General features: G+C 42.4%; 1 protein-coding gene across 1 annotated transcript in view; it reads left to right on the top strand.

The window, feature by feature from the left end:
* The window catches only part of rspo2 (R-spondin 2), a 59,974-nt gene extending 49,863 nt beyond the window's left edge, over nt 1-10,111 (top strand). The window contains exon 6 of the mRNA XM_010905496.3: nt 8,887-10,111. Coding sequence (XP_010903798.1) covers nt 8,887-9,014 — 128 coding nt within the window. The 3' untranslated portion in view covers nt 9,015-10,111. The remainder of the gene's footprint in view (nt 1-8,886) is intronic.
* The last annotated feature ends 10,202 nt before the right edge of the window (nt 10,112-20,313 follow it).

Genomic DNA, 20,313 nt, shown 5'->3' with positions numbered 1-20,313 from the left:
GTTTGTGTTTGGGGGGGGGGGTTGGAGGATTATTGACAGACAGGGAGATGGCTGGTGTCCGGGTTGGAAAGCAGAGCGGAGACGACTACAGCGGCGGCTTTTAGCTGGATGATACAGGATCTGTCCGATCCCCTCAGCTGTCTGCTTGACTGGCGCTTGACAGGCGAGAGACGGAGCACAGGCCTTAGTGAGGATCAGAGACAACTGAACGCCGGGTCTCTAACATGCACGTGTGCACACAACACACACACATATAATAGGAGCTTCGCTTGGACAACAGACATCCATGAATCAGACGTAATGCAGTAAGAAAAAGAAAAGAATACGGCCTTTACAAAACAGCGCAACATGTCTTTTGTTTTTCACTTTCCAAAGGCTTCGTGAAAAGAGGTGTATGAAGAGGGGGTGAAACTGTGGAGTGTCCAGTGGGGTAACAACGTGGGAAATCCTTGAGTACCTTGTCATCTGTCATTGCACAGGGATTGTGCTGTTATCCCCCACCATTTCTTCCTGGTTTAGTGTCTAAGCCCGTCCGACTTAGCATGGCTCCCTCTTCGTTAGGGCCTAGTTTCTTTTTATGGGACAGTTGTGCTGTCTGTCCAGACATGGATGGGGGATGGTTGAATGTCCTCCCCTCTGTTTTCCTAAAAAAAAGAGATGGGGTGTTGGATGTACTTGGTGGAGAAGCAACGAATCAGACCTGGTAATATTCGCTTAGATCTCCTTCAAAGCCTCTAGGCTCTAAAAGGGTGGTTTAGTGTATGTTGTACAGAGTGTCTGTGAGTGAAAAGCAAACACACACACACACACACCTCAGACCGCTAACAGATGGGTTGTGCGTGGCCGACTCCTGGTCGCCCCTTTATGCCCCCTTGGCGTCATCCTAAAGCAGACACCATGTTATACAGTATGACACAGCCTTAATAATTCAGGGTATGTGAGCCCTTCTGTTTGGAAAAGGATACACTCCATCTTCCATCCTGCGTCCGTGTGTGTGTGTGCGCATGTGTGTGCTGGCATCATGAGACATACATGTCTGTGTCTCTTTTTCAAATTCTATACTTTCGAGGTCTGACTTTGCTAAAGGGTACTTGATTGAGTTAAGTGTAGCTACTGTTACTGGCTTGTGTGGTGGTCTTAAGACCTGGCTGTCTTCAGATGAATCGGCTACCAGTCATTCCCTCTGGATGAGACAGCTAAGCGACTGAAAGGGAAGAAACTTTCTAAATGGCTGAAAGGGAGCTCAGGACAGTGATTGCACTACGTATAACACAACTGACAGCATTTGTGGGTCTGGGTGTCAGGCAGTGTTCTCCAGACGGCACAACTGAGCATTACCAGAAGAGTCCATCCCACCACGGACCAACGGAACGATGCAAAGAACCAGAGAACCCCACCCCCCTCCACCACCGTCCAGCGCTTCAAAAGGGAGGACGATGTAACGCAGCAGGGTAGCTACAGCAGAGCTACGAACGTGGAAGGGGCGAGGCAAATCCCACGCCTAAGCTCTCCCTCTGAGCTTTGCAACCCCCCCCACCTCCCAACACACACACACAGATACAAAAGATACAAAATGACAAACAATTGTTCACATCCAACAGTTTGTTTAACGCTCAGTGTGAGGAGGTCACCTCTTTGGCAGGACTGCGCGGGTGTTTCTCCCCCTGGAGCTTTTTAAAAAAGTGTACAGTTAAGCCAGCTAGGCGCTGTTTTTACAGAGAAGGGGGGGATTGCCTGGTCGCTCCCGAGTGGGAGTTCTTCGTTCTCTCTAGTTAAAGGACACCAGGGCTGTTTTCTAAAAGGGTAAGGTAGAGTGTGTAAACGTTCACTTCTTCAACAGCACTGCCAAGTAACGCTTTCATTGGCTTTCACCGTTTAATGGCATGACGAGAGATAATGAATCACAGAGGCAATCAATGTGCTTTTTCTCCAAACAAAGGCAGAGTCCGGAATGCAACTAAAGGGCTCAATTTAGTCAAACCTGCGCTCCAGTATTTGCGCTGTAGTTCTATTTCCCATGTGGGATTGAACACACAGACTGGTTTTGGGTATAGTATAAAAACCTGCGCTCCATTATTTACGCTGTAGTTCTATTTCCCATGTGGGATTGAACACACAGACTGGTCTTGGGTATAGTATAAAAACCTACATCTACTTTCCGGGTCCACTCACGCTTTTTAGTAAAGTACATCGAGGTGCCTTATTTGTTGTCATAAACTGGTTAACACCATCAAAATTATATTTTTTTCATTCCTTTTGTATTGGTTCACACAGTGTATGCCAGGGCTTTCAGACATTTACATTTTACTGTTCAATAATTCAGATCAGAAAACTCCCTCTATCAGTTGATATGTAAACTGGATGGGTTAGTTTTATGGCTAACCCTTTTTTGGAATTTATCCAATTTAGTGACTGAGTGAGATGACTGTTTACATTTTGATATGGAAGGCACCCCATAATGATAGCTTGAGGGGAATCTCCAACCTCCCAACTGCTATGTGACTGTAGTGGAACATGATCAACATCTGCTCTCTTATTCCATCCGGGATGATAAATGTGTAATATTCCTCCCATAGGTCTTCTTGATCTTTTAATTGGACCCCCGGCCCCTTTTATACACCACCCCCTGGTCTGCTAAAGCTATCCGCAGCTTGCTAACACGCATGCACACACCTACATGCGCACACTCACACTAGCACATACACTAACGGAACCATACACACACTCGCACACACACAGAAACACATACACACAGACCCCCACCCTCCTTGAGAAATAGAAAAACAGCGAAGAGGGCCCTCCTTTGATAAAGGCTGAGCTTTTTATTTTGCTCGTCAGAAATGAAACAACATTTAGCCATTCATTAAAGTTAACTAAAGCTAATTATCCCTCATTTTCGGTGGGTTCCTCAGGGCAGCAGCTTCATGTATTTAGGCCCAGATGTGTTTGTGAGACAGTTGGTGAAGATGGCAGACCACAGATGAAGCTGCGCAGCTCTCTTTCCTCTCTCTGGGGCTTGTGGTTTCAGGCATATCAGTAATCACTCTTTGTTGCCGTGGTGACACCATCCGTAAAGCAGAGCCGGAGGCGGTGAGCGAGGTACCAATTTAACCCAGAGAGGGGTACCATTCAGGGGACCCGAGTTCTGAGTCGCTCTCCTGGGTTGCTGTTTTGTTTGGTGGCCTTATGCCTGGCTTGCTGGCTGGCCAATATTAAGGCAGCTAGCCAAATTAGCATTGTTAGCCGTATTAGGGATGTGCTAACAGAGCTTGACCTGGGACCAAAATATGTACAGGTGACAAAGTATACTGTACACAGCCAGTGATGAAACCTCAGAAACTGACTAAATGTTGAATTTACAAGTTTTATCATCAGACAGGTCACCTTGCTTCAACACTTCTGGTTAACTTCCTGGATAACATCCTGTATACTGTTCTCGGATAACTTTCCTGGCCCTTGTCACAGTCATTCAGTCAGCAGCACAGAGGAGAAAGAACACCAACTTCATATTACCCATCGGGCACATTAATCACTATGTCAGTCACGCATGTTTTGTCGGGGCTTCTTCCTGCTAAAGACGCTAATCTCTGAGTTGGGTTTTCACCTTGACTTATTAAACAGCCCTTCAAAGGCAGAGTACAGTGGACAAACCTGCTGTTTAATCTCTCCACAGATCCTCGGCCGCACCATAGATGAGAAAATAATGAGCCACCTAATCCTAACATTAGCTTTTTAAATCGGAATGCATATGTTTTAAATCATCCCGGCTAAGCAGTCTCAGTGATTGTAAGCAGAGCACTGGGGTGAAAGAAGAGAGAGACAGAGAGAAGAGAAGGTACGATCCAGAGTAATCTTGTTAGGCTAAATGACGCTGTGCAGAGGGGCTCTTGTCAGCTGGTTGGCAAGATGGACTTGTTCTCATAAAAGATTGTCCTCTCTGTCCTCGGTTTTTTCTTCTTTTCACGGCACATCTCTGTGTGTCTTTCCCAATTCCCAACTATTGCCCCTTTTTTCCTATTTCCCTCCCTCTGTCGTTCTCTCCCTTCTCTCTCTCTTTCACCTCTCCCCATCTTTACCCTCTCTCTGACTCGCTCTTCCATCTGTCTCTCTCACCTATCTCCTCCCTCTCCTCTTAACTCTGTCTCTCTCTGTCCTTCCTCCCTCTCTTCCCTTCTCTCTCTGCCTCCTGTCTCTCTGTATGTCCTCTTCCATACGTTGTCACACTCAGAAGCTTGACTATATTCCCTTGTCATTTGCTTGTCTCTATACTCGCATCACCTTGACCCGTGTTCTGTAGACTCACATCCTTCATTTCTTACACACACGAATAAGCACTGTCGTTGTAGTGTGTCTTCTTCCAGAAAGAGCAGCTCTGTCTTTGTAGTGTGTTTTCTTCCAGAAAGAGGAGCTCTGTCTTTGTAATGTGTTTTCTTCCAGAAAGAGGAGCTCTGTCGTTGTAGTGTGTTTTCTTCCAAAAAGAGGAGCTCTGTCGTTGTAGTGTGTCTTCTTCCAGAAAGAGGAGCTCTGTCGTTGTAGTGTGTCTTCTTCCAGAAAGAGGAGCTCAGTGTTTGTGAGAGGAGCTGGCTGCAGATGCGTTCCCCTTCACGGCATTATAAATGAATGTGTGAGGAGAACCTTAATGGCAGCTAATCCAATTTCTGCCACTGAAATCAAATCTAGCTGGCGCCAGGAGTTCTCTCCTTCCCTCATAAATAATGTATTTCGCTTTGGCCTGTTTATGAAGAGAACAAGAAGCCAAAAATTCTGACTTTGCCATACCAAGTCCACCAGGATCTTCCTCAGAATTGTTTTGATCCTGTCCAATTCAACCGCCCCCCCGTTACTCTCTCCCACTTTCAAGAAATGTTAATTGATGGTCCCGGGATAATGTTGACAGGATGAGGTAACAAAAGAAGCGGGGTGAGGCTTCACTTTCGGAGGGGCAACCCATTTGCCATTTGCCTTAATGTCTTCTCCAAGTCTTCTCCATCGATTTCCTCCCACCTCAATCGTATCAGATAAGATTAGGCCTTCGATTGGTGAGCTTCTCACCGGAGCTCAAGCGCGGGTGGATGAAGTCACTTGGCCGTGCTGCCAGTCAGTAAGCACGCACTCTCAGTGTCTCTTCATTAGGTCACGGCCCCAGTGATTCTAGGTTTGCATGCAGATACACACTCCCACAGCGGCAGCCAGGCCCGTATCGAAATAATCATCCCCACTCTTCTCTCACTATCAAGCTTTATTTTCATCGATGACCACATTGGTCTGAGCTCATTCTTGGCAGTAGGAATAATAGAACTTTAACCTTATAATGGAAGGGGGGTGGTTTTTTATTGCAAAACTGAAACACACATTTGTTGTAAGAAATATATTTACCCCAACATGAGCATATATCATGACGGATATAGTCATAAGAATATCAAAAATATTCTTATGATGCAGCGCCCCTGTCAGGATACTGGTCTCACGAGATGAGGGCAGTTAGGGCTGTCATTTGAATGGAAATGGATAGATTTCAATCAGACAGGTCCCAAATGTTCCGGCCAGAAGAGGTTACGGTGGAGTATTTTGGGAAGTCTAATCTGCCTCTCCCAGGTGCTTCGACAAGCTAAAAAGATTGTGTTTGACATTAGGGGGTCCATGAGACATGTTTCAAAGATCTTGAGGTGTTATGGAACACACAGACGATTATTTACATTCTCACACACACTCACATTTGTATCTTGTTATTTATCCCACAAATAAAATGTACATTCAAATACAATTGCGCAACAATACTCAGGAATACAAATACAATTGAATGAATACATTAAAGGTTCTCCACTCAGCAGTAGCCTTTATTTATCACTTTCGTCTTATCTAGGCCTGCAACCTGAAGGCCATGTACAGGCAGCATAAGCATGTGGGCTCCCCGATTTTAGCACCGCAAATCAGAACTGATAACATGGGCAGTTCAGGCGCAAACCAAGTGGCTGGTATTTCAGTAACTTCTCAGCAAAGGCCTGCTCTGTGTAGCGGTCAAATGAACAGCCCACACATACGCACACACACACACTGACGCACACATACAGAAACACACACAGAATAGGTAAACAGTCCACCGCAGAAGCTTCTGCTTCTGATTTAAAACTACAAAACCCATGATTTGCTTACAAGTTTTCTGTTTGTTTGTTCAATTTACTCTGACTACGAATCCATCCAAATGTTTTAGTGGGTAGATTTTATCTACAAAATAAAACCAAACATTGTGAAACAACCCCCCTTGAAAAAAAAGAATAAAGATAAAAGCCTATCTTCAATTTTGGCAGCAAGTTTTAATTCTGGCAGAGATACTTCTGGGGTAAATACAATCTTAAAAACAGAGAAAATTATTTGTTTTCCTTCCAAGTACAAAAAAAGCTAGGTACTCTTGGATTTACGAGTTAGTTCCTCAATTTGAAATCGAGTTGGCTTCTTAATATTTTCTTTCCTGGTAAATTTACAAGTTTTTGCCGCTAACCCTGGCCTGCATAATTAGCTTAAGTGATTAAATTGGTTGTAAATATTACATTGTGAAAGCTTTGTGTGTTCAATCTGTGTTATGCTCCGGGAAATGCCAAATGTGAGAGACATTTCCTGATGATGTGCCATCTCACAATCCTTATATCAGGCCAAAGTCAGGAAGAACTATGATTTCTTAGGATTGGTTGCCCTCTAGCTGTCAGCCCGGAGAACACTAGGAATGAAATATCATGCATCAAAGTGATACTTTCACACTGTTTAAACTAAAACTGTTCATCACATATTTGCATATTTCAGTATTATTGTCTTGAAATAAATGGGATATTTTGTGAGGAAAAGTAATAATGATTTATAAGACATACCAGGGTGAAATGCATGATATCAAGGTAATACTTAGGGAGCTTAATTTGCTCATGTATTTGCCAGGACAAATACTTTTAATTTGATTTATTTGGTTCCAGTGTATTGGGGAAGATAAAAGCTCTTCTGAAAAGTTTGATGATTGGTCAATGCTGCTGCGATGTGACTTTGAATCTGGCCTATTGCTCTTTCAGCAAAAACTGTCTTCTCTTTCCTGTCCAGTAAAGCATATAAAATGCCTGAAAAATATAGATCTTTAAGAAAGTTGACAATGTTAGTGTATTACAGCCTGGTCATGAGGTAGCTTACCTTACTGTCTACTTTTGCAACTTTCTTACATCTTATGAACTGCTGTGGCATTTTTGCATCCACACTAAATTGCTCCACTATAAGTAGTGTCTCAATCAAATAAAGCAAAAAAAGTCCCAAAACATATCTTAAAAAAATAGTTTTTTTTTTAATCACAAACATCATAAAGCCATGTGAGTACCATATCATTTCTATTATACTGTCCTAAGTGAGCTCTCACACATTTACTTGCATAACATGGACATTCGCCATGAATACATCCCTTTCTTCATATGATAGTATATTGTCCTAGTCTCTAAGGAATGGCTCAGTTGGTTTTATCCCCAGAGGTCCTTTAAATACTGGAATGAGTGCTTTATTGCCATCAAATGTAATTCATCTTGAGTTGATAGCATCAAAGGGCATGTTTAAGAAGCGCAAAGCAACACTTCTTTAAATGAAAACAACATCTTTAAAGGGCAATTAGGGGAAAGAAGCCTATGGTCCAGATTATAACCTATAGTCTAGATTGACTTGAGTGCTATGCACTTACAGTGATAACGACAGTTGGTACTCAACCAAAGAATTCAAGAGATATTTTTACTAAAAAAGCATAACTTTGCTGTTAACGTTTTTTAATTGGAGGGCATAGAAAGTCTAAATGTACATTTTCCCCTTGAGATGGATTAATTTTGAAGTCGTTTTGGACTGACAAGGGGGATTTTTCTGAATAAGGTATTGCATACGGGGAACATTCTTGTTCACCCTCGGAATGGGCAATTTGACCAAAATTAGCTAGCTACAGTGGACTGAATTAATTACAGGAAATGGTTCTAAAATATCACTGTAAAATTGTTTGATATTTGTGCAACTATAACATTACCCTGGGCCATTAAAAGAGCAAAAACAGCATCTTTTTAAAAATATCTAATTTCCTCAAGCATGCCTGTATTTCTTTGAAATAATATTTTCAAATATATTTGACAGTGCGGCTTTAAATGTGCGGCATTTGTCCAGGACATATGAGAAGGTAATTAGAGGTAATTCTGCCACATATTACACACTTTTTGCTTTATTTTCCTGTGTGAAATGGCCTGAACAAGTGCAAGAATAGGACACTAACCCATGCTCTAAAAACAGACCATTGAGACGTTCATTTATGTAGCATTTTTCAGCGTTTTCCCCACTCAACAGACCATGGCATGTCTTGTTTATTGGTTTGCCAGGTCAGGATCCAGATAGCATCTCGTCATCCAATGCTGACTCTAGTTTTCCCCCCATCAGATTTTATTTTCCTTGAAATCGCTCACTCTTTCTCTTTCACACACACACACCTCGTTATCTTTTTTTCTGCCAAGATTGTTGCCTTGTGGTCCAGACTTATCTGTCGTTACCACGGGTACTGACGTACACTTCCATGAGCACAGGTTACTAACACGCTTTGCCCGCCCCAATTACACCTGGGTTACGTTAAGATCAATTAAGCTTGCTCTTGTAAGCGAGGACCTTTCCAGTTTGTAAAGAGTGTTTGCGCAATTTCCCCTACATCTCTGCACTCTGTGTAGCCTAGCCGAGAGTGCAGGGTCAAAAATAAGTTGTGTGGAGAGTCTGTGTTGAGTGGTTCCAGAAGGGGGGCTGGTGAAGGTCTTTGTATTGTGCGGTGTCTATTAGCCAGTGGTAGAGAGACACAAAACACTGCTAATGGGCTCTGTTCTCTCCCTGTTCTTTGTGCCTTAGGAGGATCAGGGAAGCATCGGAGCAAGGAGCCAAAGAAAAAGTCCAACAAGCAGAGGCTTCTGTTCCGGGCCCAGAACCAGCACAGTGATCACCTGGCATCCGTGCGCTCCAGGCCTACCGAGGACTGAGACGACCCCATCCCCCCACCCCCTCCCCGCAACCTCCCCCTGAGGAACCCAAACAACACAAAGCTGCTAGCCGCTGCTACCCCCCTCCAACAAACACACAGTAAAGCTACACCCAGTTGCTGACGCTACACACACCCGTAGCACAGTACACCCATGCTCTCTGCCCCACCTCTCTCTGCCTCCCGCTATTTCCCAGTGCCCCCCCCCCACTCAACCCAGCACCCCCTTGTACTGTAAAGTACCGCTGACCGCTCAGCCGGTCCACTCCGCACTGCCTTTTTTTTCTGACCCCACCGTGACATCGTAGAACTCATACTTTTCCTTTCGCTCGCACGTCATAAATGTCTTGGGGGGGAGACAAAAACGAGTACAAAGACAGTCAGACTGAGGACGCGAAAGAGCAGAAGGAGAATGACATGGATGTTTGATAGCGGCGATGACAGCCGTCGAAGGGAAAGATGTTCGAGGCGACGACAATGACGACTGCGGAGGAGAGACTGAGGAGGAGGATCGCAGGGAGAGGAGAGTTGCCAGAAGCCACGAGGGTGGTGGATATAAGTGACGTCTTGAAATAAGAGACTTCTGTATTTATGTCAAAGCGAACCCTCCCACCCCCACGATGGAGGAGTGTTCCGTGTACGGCCTTTTTGTTCATTGTGTACATTTTTGAGAGTCATGTTAAGAAATACCATGCATAGTTGCAAAGTATTTTATTCTCAGCACAAAATGTTTACGTCCAGAACCGCTTTAATGTGGATAAAGAAATGTAGTTGTTCGACTTAGCATGGCAACAAACTCATGTTCATAGTGGGTGAGTTTATCTCGTTATAAAACTGTATTTTCAGTATTGACTTCACCGTTCTAAATGTTTTAGAGAAAAGGTTGTAATACCAAGCTACAGGTTAAAAAACATTGAAAGCTAATGAATAAAACATAGCCACCACATAGCTATTACATTTATATGGTATATATTAGATTTATTTATTGATTCTATTTTGTACTTTTGTGTTTGGTGACATTTTTGTGTCATGCTGTTACTGCTCTGTGCTGAAATATTCTTTGAATTCCTTATAACAATACAAGTATCTTTAAAAGCGTCTTTTCTTTGTGTCTGTTCACTTAAGCGGTTTCAGGGTTGCATGGGATTCATTTGACCTCATCTACCAATTTTGATGTTTCAAAAAGAAACTAAATTATAGTTTATTTGGTTTATCTATCTGGGATTGGGACTTAGGTCATATAACTACATATGTGGAGCTAAATGTCCTTAATTGTGTTTTAATAAAAATCTATTTCCTGTGCCATCATCAATGCACAGTAGCTTTTCAGCCTTGCTATTAGGACGCTTTTATCCGAAGTGGCATACATTTGGTTCCAGGAATCAAACCCACTGTGCAGCTGAGCTAATGAAGAACATGTCATCTATGGACAACAAAAGGCTCTAGCTTTAGTCAGCCCCTCCTACATCAGTATAGAATTATATAACGAAAAAAGTAAATTAGACCATGACAGAATGATGTCACTGCAATCGTCACTGTAAGTCCTCGTAACTCGCCGTGTCCTCATGGATGGTGTAAAGCCATGTTGTGATGTCACCACTGGATCATTAATTTCCCACCTCATTATCTCAAACACAAGTTGGTTATACAACTGCCTAACCCACACACATATCCCCACTTTATTTGAACACACATCACACCACATTAATTTTCAGGGTTTCAAAACATCAAATGAATATAAATATGTTCCTTCTGGCAAAACGTGCTCGCTTGCCAAGAAAGGTTTAACGGCAGTCACGGCCAGTTAACCTACTGATGTGCACTTTGTAATCATTGCCCCTAAAAAATGTGAGGCCCATATCTGCCAGACAGCTTATGGACGCACAGTAGCGAATGAATCAATGTTGTGTCCTATATATCATCCTATGAGACTCCGACCGCAGGCTTCCTGCTACTAGTAATCCTCTGAAGTCACACATGATATTTCCAGAGGGAAAAAGGCGACGGTGTTGATGCTCAAATAACCCATAATGCCCGGTTCTCCCATATAACTATCTCTTAAGCGGAATGAAACCTAAGTTAACAGCAGCCTTTGCTAGCTATGGATAATGCCTCAGCACATAGTGAGATATTTCACAGGTGTTCAAATGGGTGAGGTGGACATGTTGGAACATACACTTCGTTTTGACAGCTTGACACCTCTTTTAACCTTACTCTCAAAGAAATGACCACTCCTTGTCATAAAAGGAGAATATTCTCTCTGAAGCTACTAGTAGCAATGGGACACCCATAAATTCCCTGAGTGCAAAGTGAGTGAACAAAAATGTAAGAAGAATTTCTAAGTGTTTGAAAGGACATCTGCAGCTGGTTTGGAGTTAATGAACGATTCACAGATGTCCTCCTGAGGGCCAGACTGTCACAGAAGCAGACTGAGGATTAACTGAAAGAGAGAGAAACTCAAGTGGATTCATTAAGACCACCAAAACCACTGAAACTATAGAATGTCTAGTGGGGGGAACAAAGTGTACACTGGAGGTACCCACAACACATCATTCTGAATATCTCCTTTGCCTTACCTTTTCTCTTCCGATTGCCGTGCTTATTCCCCGGCTCTCATCTTTTCTGTGTATTTAAGTCATCTGTGTCGGTGAGAAACTGCAGGACATTCAGGCTGTCTTTAATGTCAGTTAGGGCATCAACGTTCACCCAGACATCAAAAGGTACCCCGTAACCCATTTTTATTAGTGAAACCACTTCTGTAAACTTTGAGGTGGCTTAAAGGAAGTGTCTGTGTTCCTCACTGTGTATATATGTGCCTGTCGTGTGTGTGTGTGTGTGTGTGTGAAGTTGGAGCTCCCTTTTAATCTGACTGCATGCGTTTTCATTAGTTCATTGCAGTCCTATTATTGAAGCCCACTTCAAAGGCCGAACAACTGAAACCACTAACAGGAAATGTCCCAGTGGGCTATGAACAATATAGATCCATCCGAGAGACCCATGCGGTAAAACAGGAAGGACAAGGTGGAGTATTGTTAAAGGGATAGTTCCCCTTAGTTTTGATACTAACATCAGTTATCGGTTTTAAACGAAAATGTTAGCATTTGGCGACAGTTACCACGCCGACCAAAAATGTCAGAAAAACTGCTTACAGACTAAGTACATAATTGTGCAATTTTGCGGTGACTGTTCCTCAAAGAATGACTCTTGCCGATAACATGGAAAAAGTTTTTAAGCATACATAGATTACTGCAGTCTCTCTTTTCAGCTATTACAAATATACAGAACATTGTGAGTGACACATTCTTTCCGAGCTAGATGGCAGAAATGGAAGTTATGACATCGGTGGGTTAATAGCATCGCCCAGGATAATAAACTTTGAAATAATTTGCTGTGTTTAATAGCTATAATGGGACATCGGTTGCCCTTTGAGCTTAAGGAAATCTGGAACCATTAGTGTTCACAAACGGCCAGTTGCAGACAGGACAAACTAGGCACACACCAGTGACTTTGTACAAGTTAACCATATGTCAGCTATCATATACAAGGGTTCTGAGGGGAGGAATAGCCCTTCATTCACCAAATTTGAAACAAATTCCCCTCACAATTGCAAAAATCGTGTCCAGAGTCTGTTTCTTTGAAAAGCAGACTAAACAATAAAAGTTTAGTAGCACATTTGTTACAGGTATGAATAGACAGGTCGATAAAATGGAATTGTCTGTGGCCCAGACAAATCCAATGGGAAATTGGATGGGACCGAGCGTGGAAATGGGACTCCATAGCTAATGCAGCACTTGTTCAGCCTGACTGCAGCTGAAGTGAGGCTTTGAAAGTGGCTATCCGAGACAGCCCGTCACTGTAGCTGACTGACCTCCAATGCATCTGTTAAGAGAGATAGCCCACCTTATGATTCGCGTAGCATCGTGTGCACTTCACTGACCTTCCAAGGTTCAGATTTTGTGGAGGAAATATTTCTTTACTGGGCATGGGTTCTTCGATTGCATTTCAGCAGGTGCAGCAGAGGGGCAACAGTGTTCCATTTTACACTTGGAAGACCATTTCTATATTATATCCCTGAACTGGTATGAGGTTTCCTTAGGGGCTTAGCAAGTCGTTTTCCGACATGTTTAACCCTGACATTACCATTCCCCTTTCCAAATTTTCTGACAGTCACCCCAGAAAAAGCAGCGCCATGAGGACAGCGAGGCTTTTTCCTCCAATTCCAATAAATCAACAGTGAGGTCCAAACAATGGAAACACACAACCATTGTCCCCTTCCCTCTACCTGAGAGACACAAGGACCCTGTTCTGCCGTTCAGGATGTGACACACAGGGTATTTACGACCCCAGCTGAATCCCACAGTGCACTTTAAAACACATTAGTGGAACAACCAACTCCCCTATCTGGTAGACAGCAAGCCCTGGGCATAAATAACCGTTGTATGTACCTCTGGAGCCAGCTGGTAAGGACAAGTCACTAAGGATTACCCCCCCCCCCCCATTTTGTTGGCATCACTTCTCCATTCATTCACTTTTTATACGTGCCTACTAGCCACTAGTTTTGAGGGAGAATAAAGCAAAACAGCTCTTATTAAGACCACTTGTGTTAGATATTTGGTGACCAGCGAGGCCTCAGAAGGGCCGTATCTGTTTAACGCTGCAGACATAAGTGGCCTTCGAAGGAGAGCCGGTACGCTTTGAGTTACATGCGTTACGGGGAGAGGGTCCATTTGGGTATTCGAGCCTAGAGGCCTACATTCATGGTAAGAGGGGAGGGGTAGTTTAATAGTGGAGGTAAGGTCTTATTGTTCAAAAATGCCCCCTTCCCCCAGCCATGCATTCTTTGGGAAACGGATTATGCAGCGCCATGCTTCACAGACAACCTCTGCTTCCACTTGATGGGTCCCAAGTGGAAATGTTCGTCCAGGAGCACAACACCACACATAATCTGCACCCCAATAAGGAGCCTGTTGTTTTCCGCTTCGAGCCTGCGATGGGGTCTGCCTTTTCAGAGGTGCTAGTTGTAGGTCGGCTCTGGTCTGGAGCCGGGCCAGGCTACACCAGGGTGTCACGTCGGCTGTCTCTCTCTTCAGACTCCTCTGCTGTCTGGGTTGACTGGAGCCATGGAGCCAGCCAATATGCCACCCTCCACTCCGCCCGGGCTCCTTCAGACACCCGCTTGCCTACCGTTCCGTTTCGGCAGCCAGCGCCAGATTTTATTGGCTATATTGTGTGCCATGTCTCCACAAATGTGTTTAATCAACTGACTATAGGGGGGTTCATCCACCAGTTCGCTTGGCACTCAAAGTAAATGACTTAAGTTTCTTAAAAGTTCTTTTTGTCAGCAATTTCATGAAGCATTTGACACTATTGGTGCTAGCATGACAGACAGCAATGCATTCAACTGCTATTTTTCTCAAAAGATCAATCAAAATGTTAATAATTAATAGTTATCTTGAGGCACACTCATTTTTCTTCTTTCTTCCAGAACAGATATATACTGCCTATGTTTATAATCCCTGCTCACATCTACACATGTGCATATGTGAACACGAAAGGCACTATTACATGTACAAGCTAAATCCTTGGATGCGTCTATTCGCATTTTTGAGTTTTTAGGTAGTCCCCTAAACATCACAGTGTTTTTTTTAACAATAGACTGAACAAATCCACCTCCTCACATCAAATCTCACATTACCAAACCAACACGATGTATTTTCTATCTAAATCCATAGCGTTTTCAAATTAGCTGGATGAGTGGGGGAATAAGCGCTTAATCCATTGGAGGGGCTATAGCCAGGCTGTAGTCTATCAAATCCTCAGTAAAGCACTCCCAGTAGCATTTAACCAGCTCTGTAAAGCATCCAGTGAAGAGTGTCGGCTAATCAAATGACTAACAATTGCAGCATCCTGTGGGATCCTCAGCTTTACTGCCCTGCGTGGAGATTTCTGCACTTAAAAACACTACCGTGAAGATTTATAGAGGCAGTATACTGGAACAAACCAATGAGACAGACCCTTAATTGTTGCTGCCTGTCTGCCTCACATTGTGTAAGATGAAATAAACCACACAGTCTGCGTGTGTGAGCCCCGGTTTGTGCTCTCCTAGATGTGTTTGTGTGTCTGTGCGCAAAACGGCTGCCGGACCAAGCTCTCCGCCTCCATTCTCTATCTCCCTGTGTGGCTCGGCTTGGCAGAGCTTGTGTTGGTATGGGGGCGTACAGCGGGCATCTGTCTGGGCACCAAGCATGGCATCGTGCTGCTCAACCCCCTGCAAGGGTTGATGAGCGGGGGATTTTTCCGGTCTGAGAATAGCTGGCTGGTTGGCTGCTCGGAGGTCGGTCTCTAAGAGCAAGAATCTACCACGCAGGCTCCAGTCTCTCTGGGGGGGTTAAGCCCCAAACTAACAGGCTTATGGAGACCACTGGTTCACATGTGCCCACACACATACACTGGTGACATCGGCCTTGCTTTCTGACTGATCACAGCTGATTACAATGTGTGAACACAATGCTTTAGCCTCTCTGGTCTGTATCACTGCAGCAGCTGTTCCCGAGTCATCGGAACTCAGTCTCAACTTATTGACATATATATGTATACGTTTTTTGATCTAAATTAAGCAGGCAACTGATGATATCTTAGTGGTAGTTTTAATGGGGAGGGTGTGATCCAGCCGTGCTGAACTTAATGCAATAGCATGCATACCTCCCTGGCTAACATTCCTGCACCTCTCCGCTGGCCAACCATTTAAGCAGAGCACGGTTGTGCTTGGTTAGCACTTGGATGGAAAACCTCCCTAGGAAAATGTAGTTGCCTGTTGTTGAGCCAGTAGACAACATCGTATCTCATGTGGATCTGCATCCTCCTGTGTGCTAGCGGAAATTATAGGTTGGAAACAAATCCACTTTCTCCAAACTATTTGGTCAAAGACCTGATTTGGATTCTTTCTCATGGTGTTCAATAAAACTACTGTTGTAATAACAATGACACAATGTACACGAAAAAATATAAAGTACATGTTCCTGAAAGTCATACCTTTCATGTAATGTGTCATAATAGCATAATAGATCAAGACGACTTTTTCATGAGGGATATAACACAAACCAACAGGCTTTCCTTCAAAAATCAGCACTGGTTTGCAGACCTGGGTTTGAGAAACACTGCATAGATGACTATAGTTCACTCTTGCAATAATACTCCAGGAATAACTGTTGTTTTGCTTAACCCAATAAACCACAGTATATTGATATTCTACACCCCTTCTGGCTATATTGCAAATGCTATTGTAAGTGAGTGTACATTATTAATAATTAGGGCTAGCTGGAGGAAGTTGGATCTCTCAGAAATTAAAATGGAGATCCCTCCATTCAGCAAAATACATTTTATGACCCTCCCTGACCATCTGTACAAAAATCAGTAACCCTCCCCAATAACCAGAATCCCAATTAACATTAGTGCTTGAATTGTAGATGCCGCGGTGAGCTGAGAGGCTCTGAGGTACCAGATAATTAAAAAAAAATAATGTATCGAAATTGCCGCGATTCATTATGAATTTTGCACATGTGACTATTGGGCAGGCCAATTCAGACCCAGGCCCTGGCCATAGTCGGAATAGGGAAATGCTAGGGGCGACATCCATACATAGGGGCGCCCAAATTATTTATTTTTTTATTTGACTATTTTTACTAATACTATGATATTAATATTATATTTTTCACTAAAAATATTCTAATGCCCCGAAAACAACATAACTACATAGCTTATTAGGATTAAGTTTCTGTGTTGCCTGCAGCGTCGCCCCCTCCCCGCTTTAGTTAGACATACCTGATTGTGGGGGGATGGGCGAGTTCAGTCATCGGAAGTAGTGAGTGCCACTGAACGTGAAACATGATAAATTAGCTTCTGTAGCCTACTTCAAACGATGTCTAAAAGACCAAAGCTCTCTGGTGCCCAGCGAAGAAAAAAGTAGAGGAAAAACGGGACAAGGACAGAAGTAATGTGATGAATGAATAGTTTATCTAATTACATAGTAGTTATCGTGGAAGTGTTAATTGGTTTTATATTTTGATATTCGGAGTTTGATCGTCAATACCTCTTCCAAAAAAAATCGTACAAAGACGACAGTGGAATATATAAAACCGGATTAGGGTAGAGAGCAAGGTACACCCTTTGATTTTATTGAAAATCGAACTTTTCGTTTAGCAGAGCCCAAAATGTCCCAAAACGCTGTCGAAGGTATGTTCAGTAGTTTAGAGACCGTCTTGAAAGTGCAATACCTCTGATTCAATGTGACTAAATAAATTTATTTTATTTTGTGTCAACATAATAGTAGCTGCCCCTGTAAAGGAAAATCATAGGTACAGACACTTTTTGTGTTATCAAACAACACTCTATATTTCTACTTTCTATTTTGGTTGTTAGACCTTATATATTTCATTTTATAATAGATTCTTATAGAGGTGACATATACACCTACAACCACTTGTATGTTGGTCACTGACCATTAGATTTGCCCTTTTACATTTCAGTGATTATATTAGAATTGCTCCTTCTTTACAATACGTATTTAATAGCTCAATATCCACATGAGCTTGAGATCTAAAAACAAGTGTGGGCTGTTCCTTTACCTCTCTTCTGAAAGGTACACCTCTTTTATCAATATTCATTATTATTCATTTTATAAATGCATGCATTATTACACATGAACTATTTTTAATAGCTTCTAATCCAGATGACATGGACCTCTGAAACCACTTGCATTTTGTTCACTAACCTTCCTTGTCAAGGGTACGCCCCTTAGATTTGCCATTATCCATTTCAGTAAATTTACAGGAATTTATCTTTCTAAACCACTCTTTTTTAATAGCTCACTATCCATATGAGTTAGAGATCTACAAAATACTGTGCTGTGTTCCGTTACCTCTCTTCTGAAAGGTACACCTCTTCTTTTCCCCAAATTTTCTGTACATCTCTAGCTGATGTGTTTTGAGCTATTAGAAAAAAACAGTTTAGAATGAGAAATTAAAGCAGAAGGAAACAAGGCAAGCCTAATTTCAGCTGGGCCGCAACAGAAAGTGTTGCCCTCTTGAGATTCTAACCCAGGTCGCCCATGTGAAAGGCTGTGTCACTAACCTCTACACCACAGAGCTCTATGTCCGAGGGGTGTCAGTATAGCCTTGTGTGTCTATCCTGAATAAATCCTCTTTTGCCACTGGCTGTTTTAACTGCTAATTGGCCATCTGTGAATGATATTGATACAGTTAAATTTACTAATATTTCTAAGTTTACCTCCACCACTAATAGCGTATATGAAATGTTAGCTTTTGCCACTGGCCGTCTGAACCGCTTATTAGCCAGTAATAGGCTTACTAGTATCTACTAAATTAGGAATAATCATAAGAATTGAGCAATTGCTAGCGAGACTGAAAATGAACGTTTCCATGCCAGAAACAGTCGCAATATAACCGTATACAGTTTTAGGCTCACTATAACGTAACTACTGTATGTTGTAGCCAGCAGATGTGTTTGTCTATCCTGACCCAAAACGCATGCACGGATGCATACTTTGAAAATGCACCAGAAACAGTCGCAAAATTACCGTAAACTGTCTAATCTCAGGCTTACTATTATGTAGACTAGCTAGCGAAGTTTAGATGGAACAATTCATAATGCATACTTCGCTTAGCCTGCGAGGAGATATGAACTCGGGACATATAGTTTGCCTGTCCGCTTCTCTAAGCGCCTTCTCTAAGCACTACGCTGTTTAACAAGGTGTACTTTAACAAATCAGTCAGTCAGTCAGTCAGTCAGAAACATTCGCTCTTCTTGGCCGGCTCCACTTACGCGGTCCGGCAAAAAAATAAGGGGGCAATTGGGACAAGGAAGGTCAGTGATCAAAACATACATATATTTAGAAATATGTTTCTTGGATAATATCATAATCTGTATAATGATTTAGCTTATTTGTGTTTATATCTTTTTACTATAAACAAATAATAACACATTTTTAAATTAGAAATGCTGAGAAAAAATTTTGAAGTAGTCACAAGTAAGAACATTTTGAAATAATGATTTCTGCCCAATGTACTTTGAAGATGGTCCCTTAGCCTTATCCGTGTAATATCCCTCCATTGAAAGTAAAGTTTTTTGAAAACGGAACGAAACTAGACATTGGCCCTACATTCTTTTACTGTAACATCTTATTTAGTCTAGTTAGTCAGTGGTAGCCCTGCTTGTAAATGTCAATTAAAATGCCATCCCCTTGTGTAATTAATAGTCGTCTTTGCATTTTCATTTTTGATTAGTCTTATATGTATTATTTCAAACATTATACTAGACATTGAATAAATGTTTTGTGCATGAATGCTAGGTGTAATTATTCTTGCTATTTGTGTTTAGGCTATAATCTGGCTTAAGTGCAATTATTGTATAGTTTCACCAACAGCAGATTTTAAATCATTATAATGTAACATCCAATGGTCACATACTACAAACCCGATTCCAAAAAAGTTGGGAGACTGTACAAATTGTGAGTAAAAAAGGAATTAAATAATTTACAAATCTCATAAACTTATATTTAATTCACAATAGAATATAGATAACATATCGAATGTTGGAAGTGAGACATTTTGTAATGTCATGCCAAATATTGGCTCATTTTGGATTTCATGAGAGCTACACATTCCAAAAAAGTTGGGACAGGTACCAATAAGAGGCCAGAAAAGTTAAATGTATAGATAAGGAACAGCTGGAGGACCAATTTGCAACTTATTATGTCAATTGGCAACATGATTGAGTATAAAAAGAGCCTCTCAGAGTGGCAGTGTCTCTCAGAAGTCAAGATGGGCGGAGGATCACCAATTCCCCCAATGCTGCGGCAAAGAATAGTGGAGCAATATCAGAAAGGAGTTTCTCAGAGAAAGATTTCTGAGTTTGAAGTTATCATCATCTACAGTGCATAATATCATCCAAAGATTCAGAGAATCTGGAACAATCTCTGTGCGTAAGGGTCAAGGCCGGAAAACCATACTGGATGCCCGTGATTTTTGGGCCCTCAGACGGCACTGCATCACATACAGGAATGATACTGTAATGGAAATCACAACATGGGCTCAGGAATACTTCCAGAAAACATTGTCGGTGAACACAATCCACCGTGCCATTCGCTGTTGCCGGCTAAAACTCTATAGGTCAAAAAAGAAGCTGTATCTAAACAGGATCCAGAAGCGCAGGTGTTTTCTCTGGGCCAAGGATTATTTAAAATGGACTGTGGCAAAGTGGAAAAGTGTTCTGTGGTCAGATGA

This window comes from Esox lucius, chromosome 20 (assembly GCF_011004845.1).
Source record: "Esox lucius isolate fEsoLuc1 chromosome 20, fEsoLuc1.pri, whole genome shotgun sequence".
Taxonomy (NCBI): Eukaryota; Metazoa; Chordata; class Actinopteri; order Esociformes; family Esocidae; genus Esox; species Esox lucius.
The sequence above is the reverse complement of the archived record's forward strand: the minus strand, read 5'-3'. Positions and strand labels throughout refer to the sequence as shown.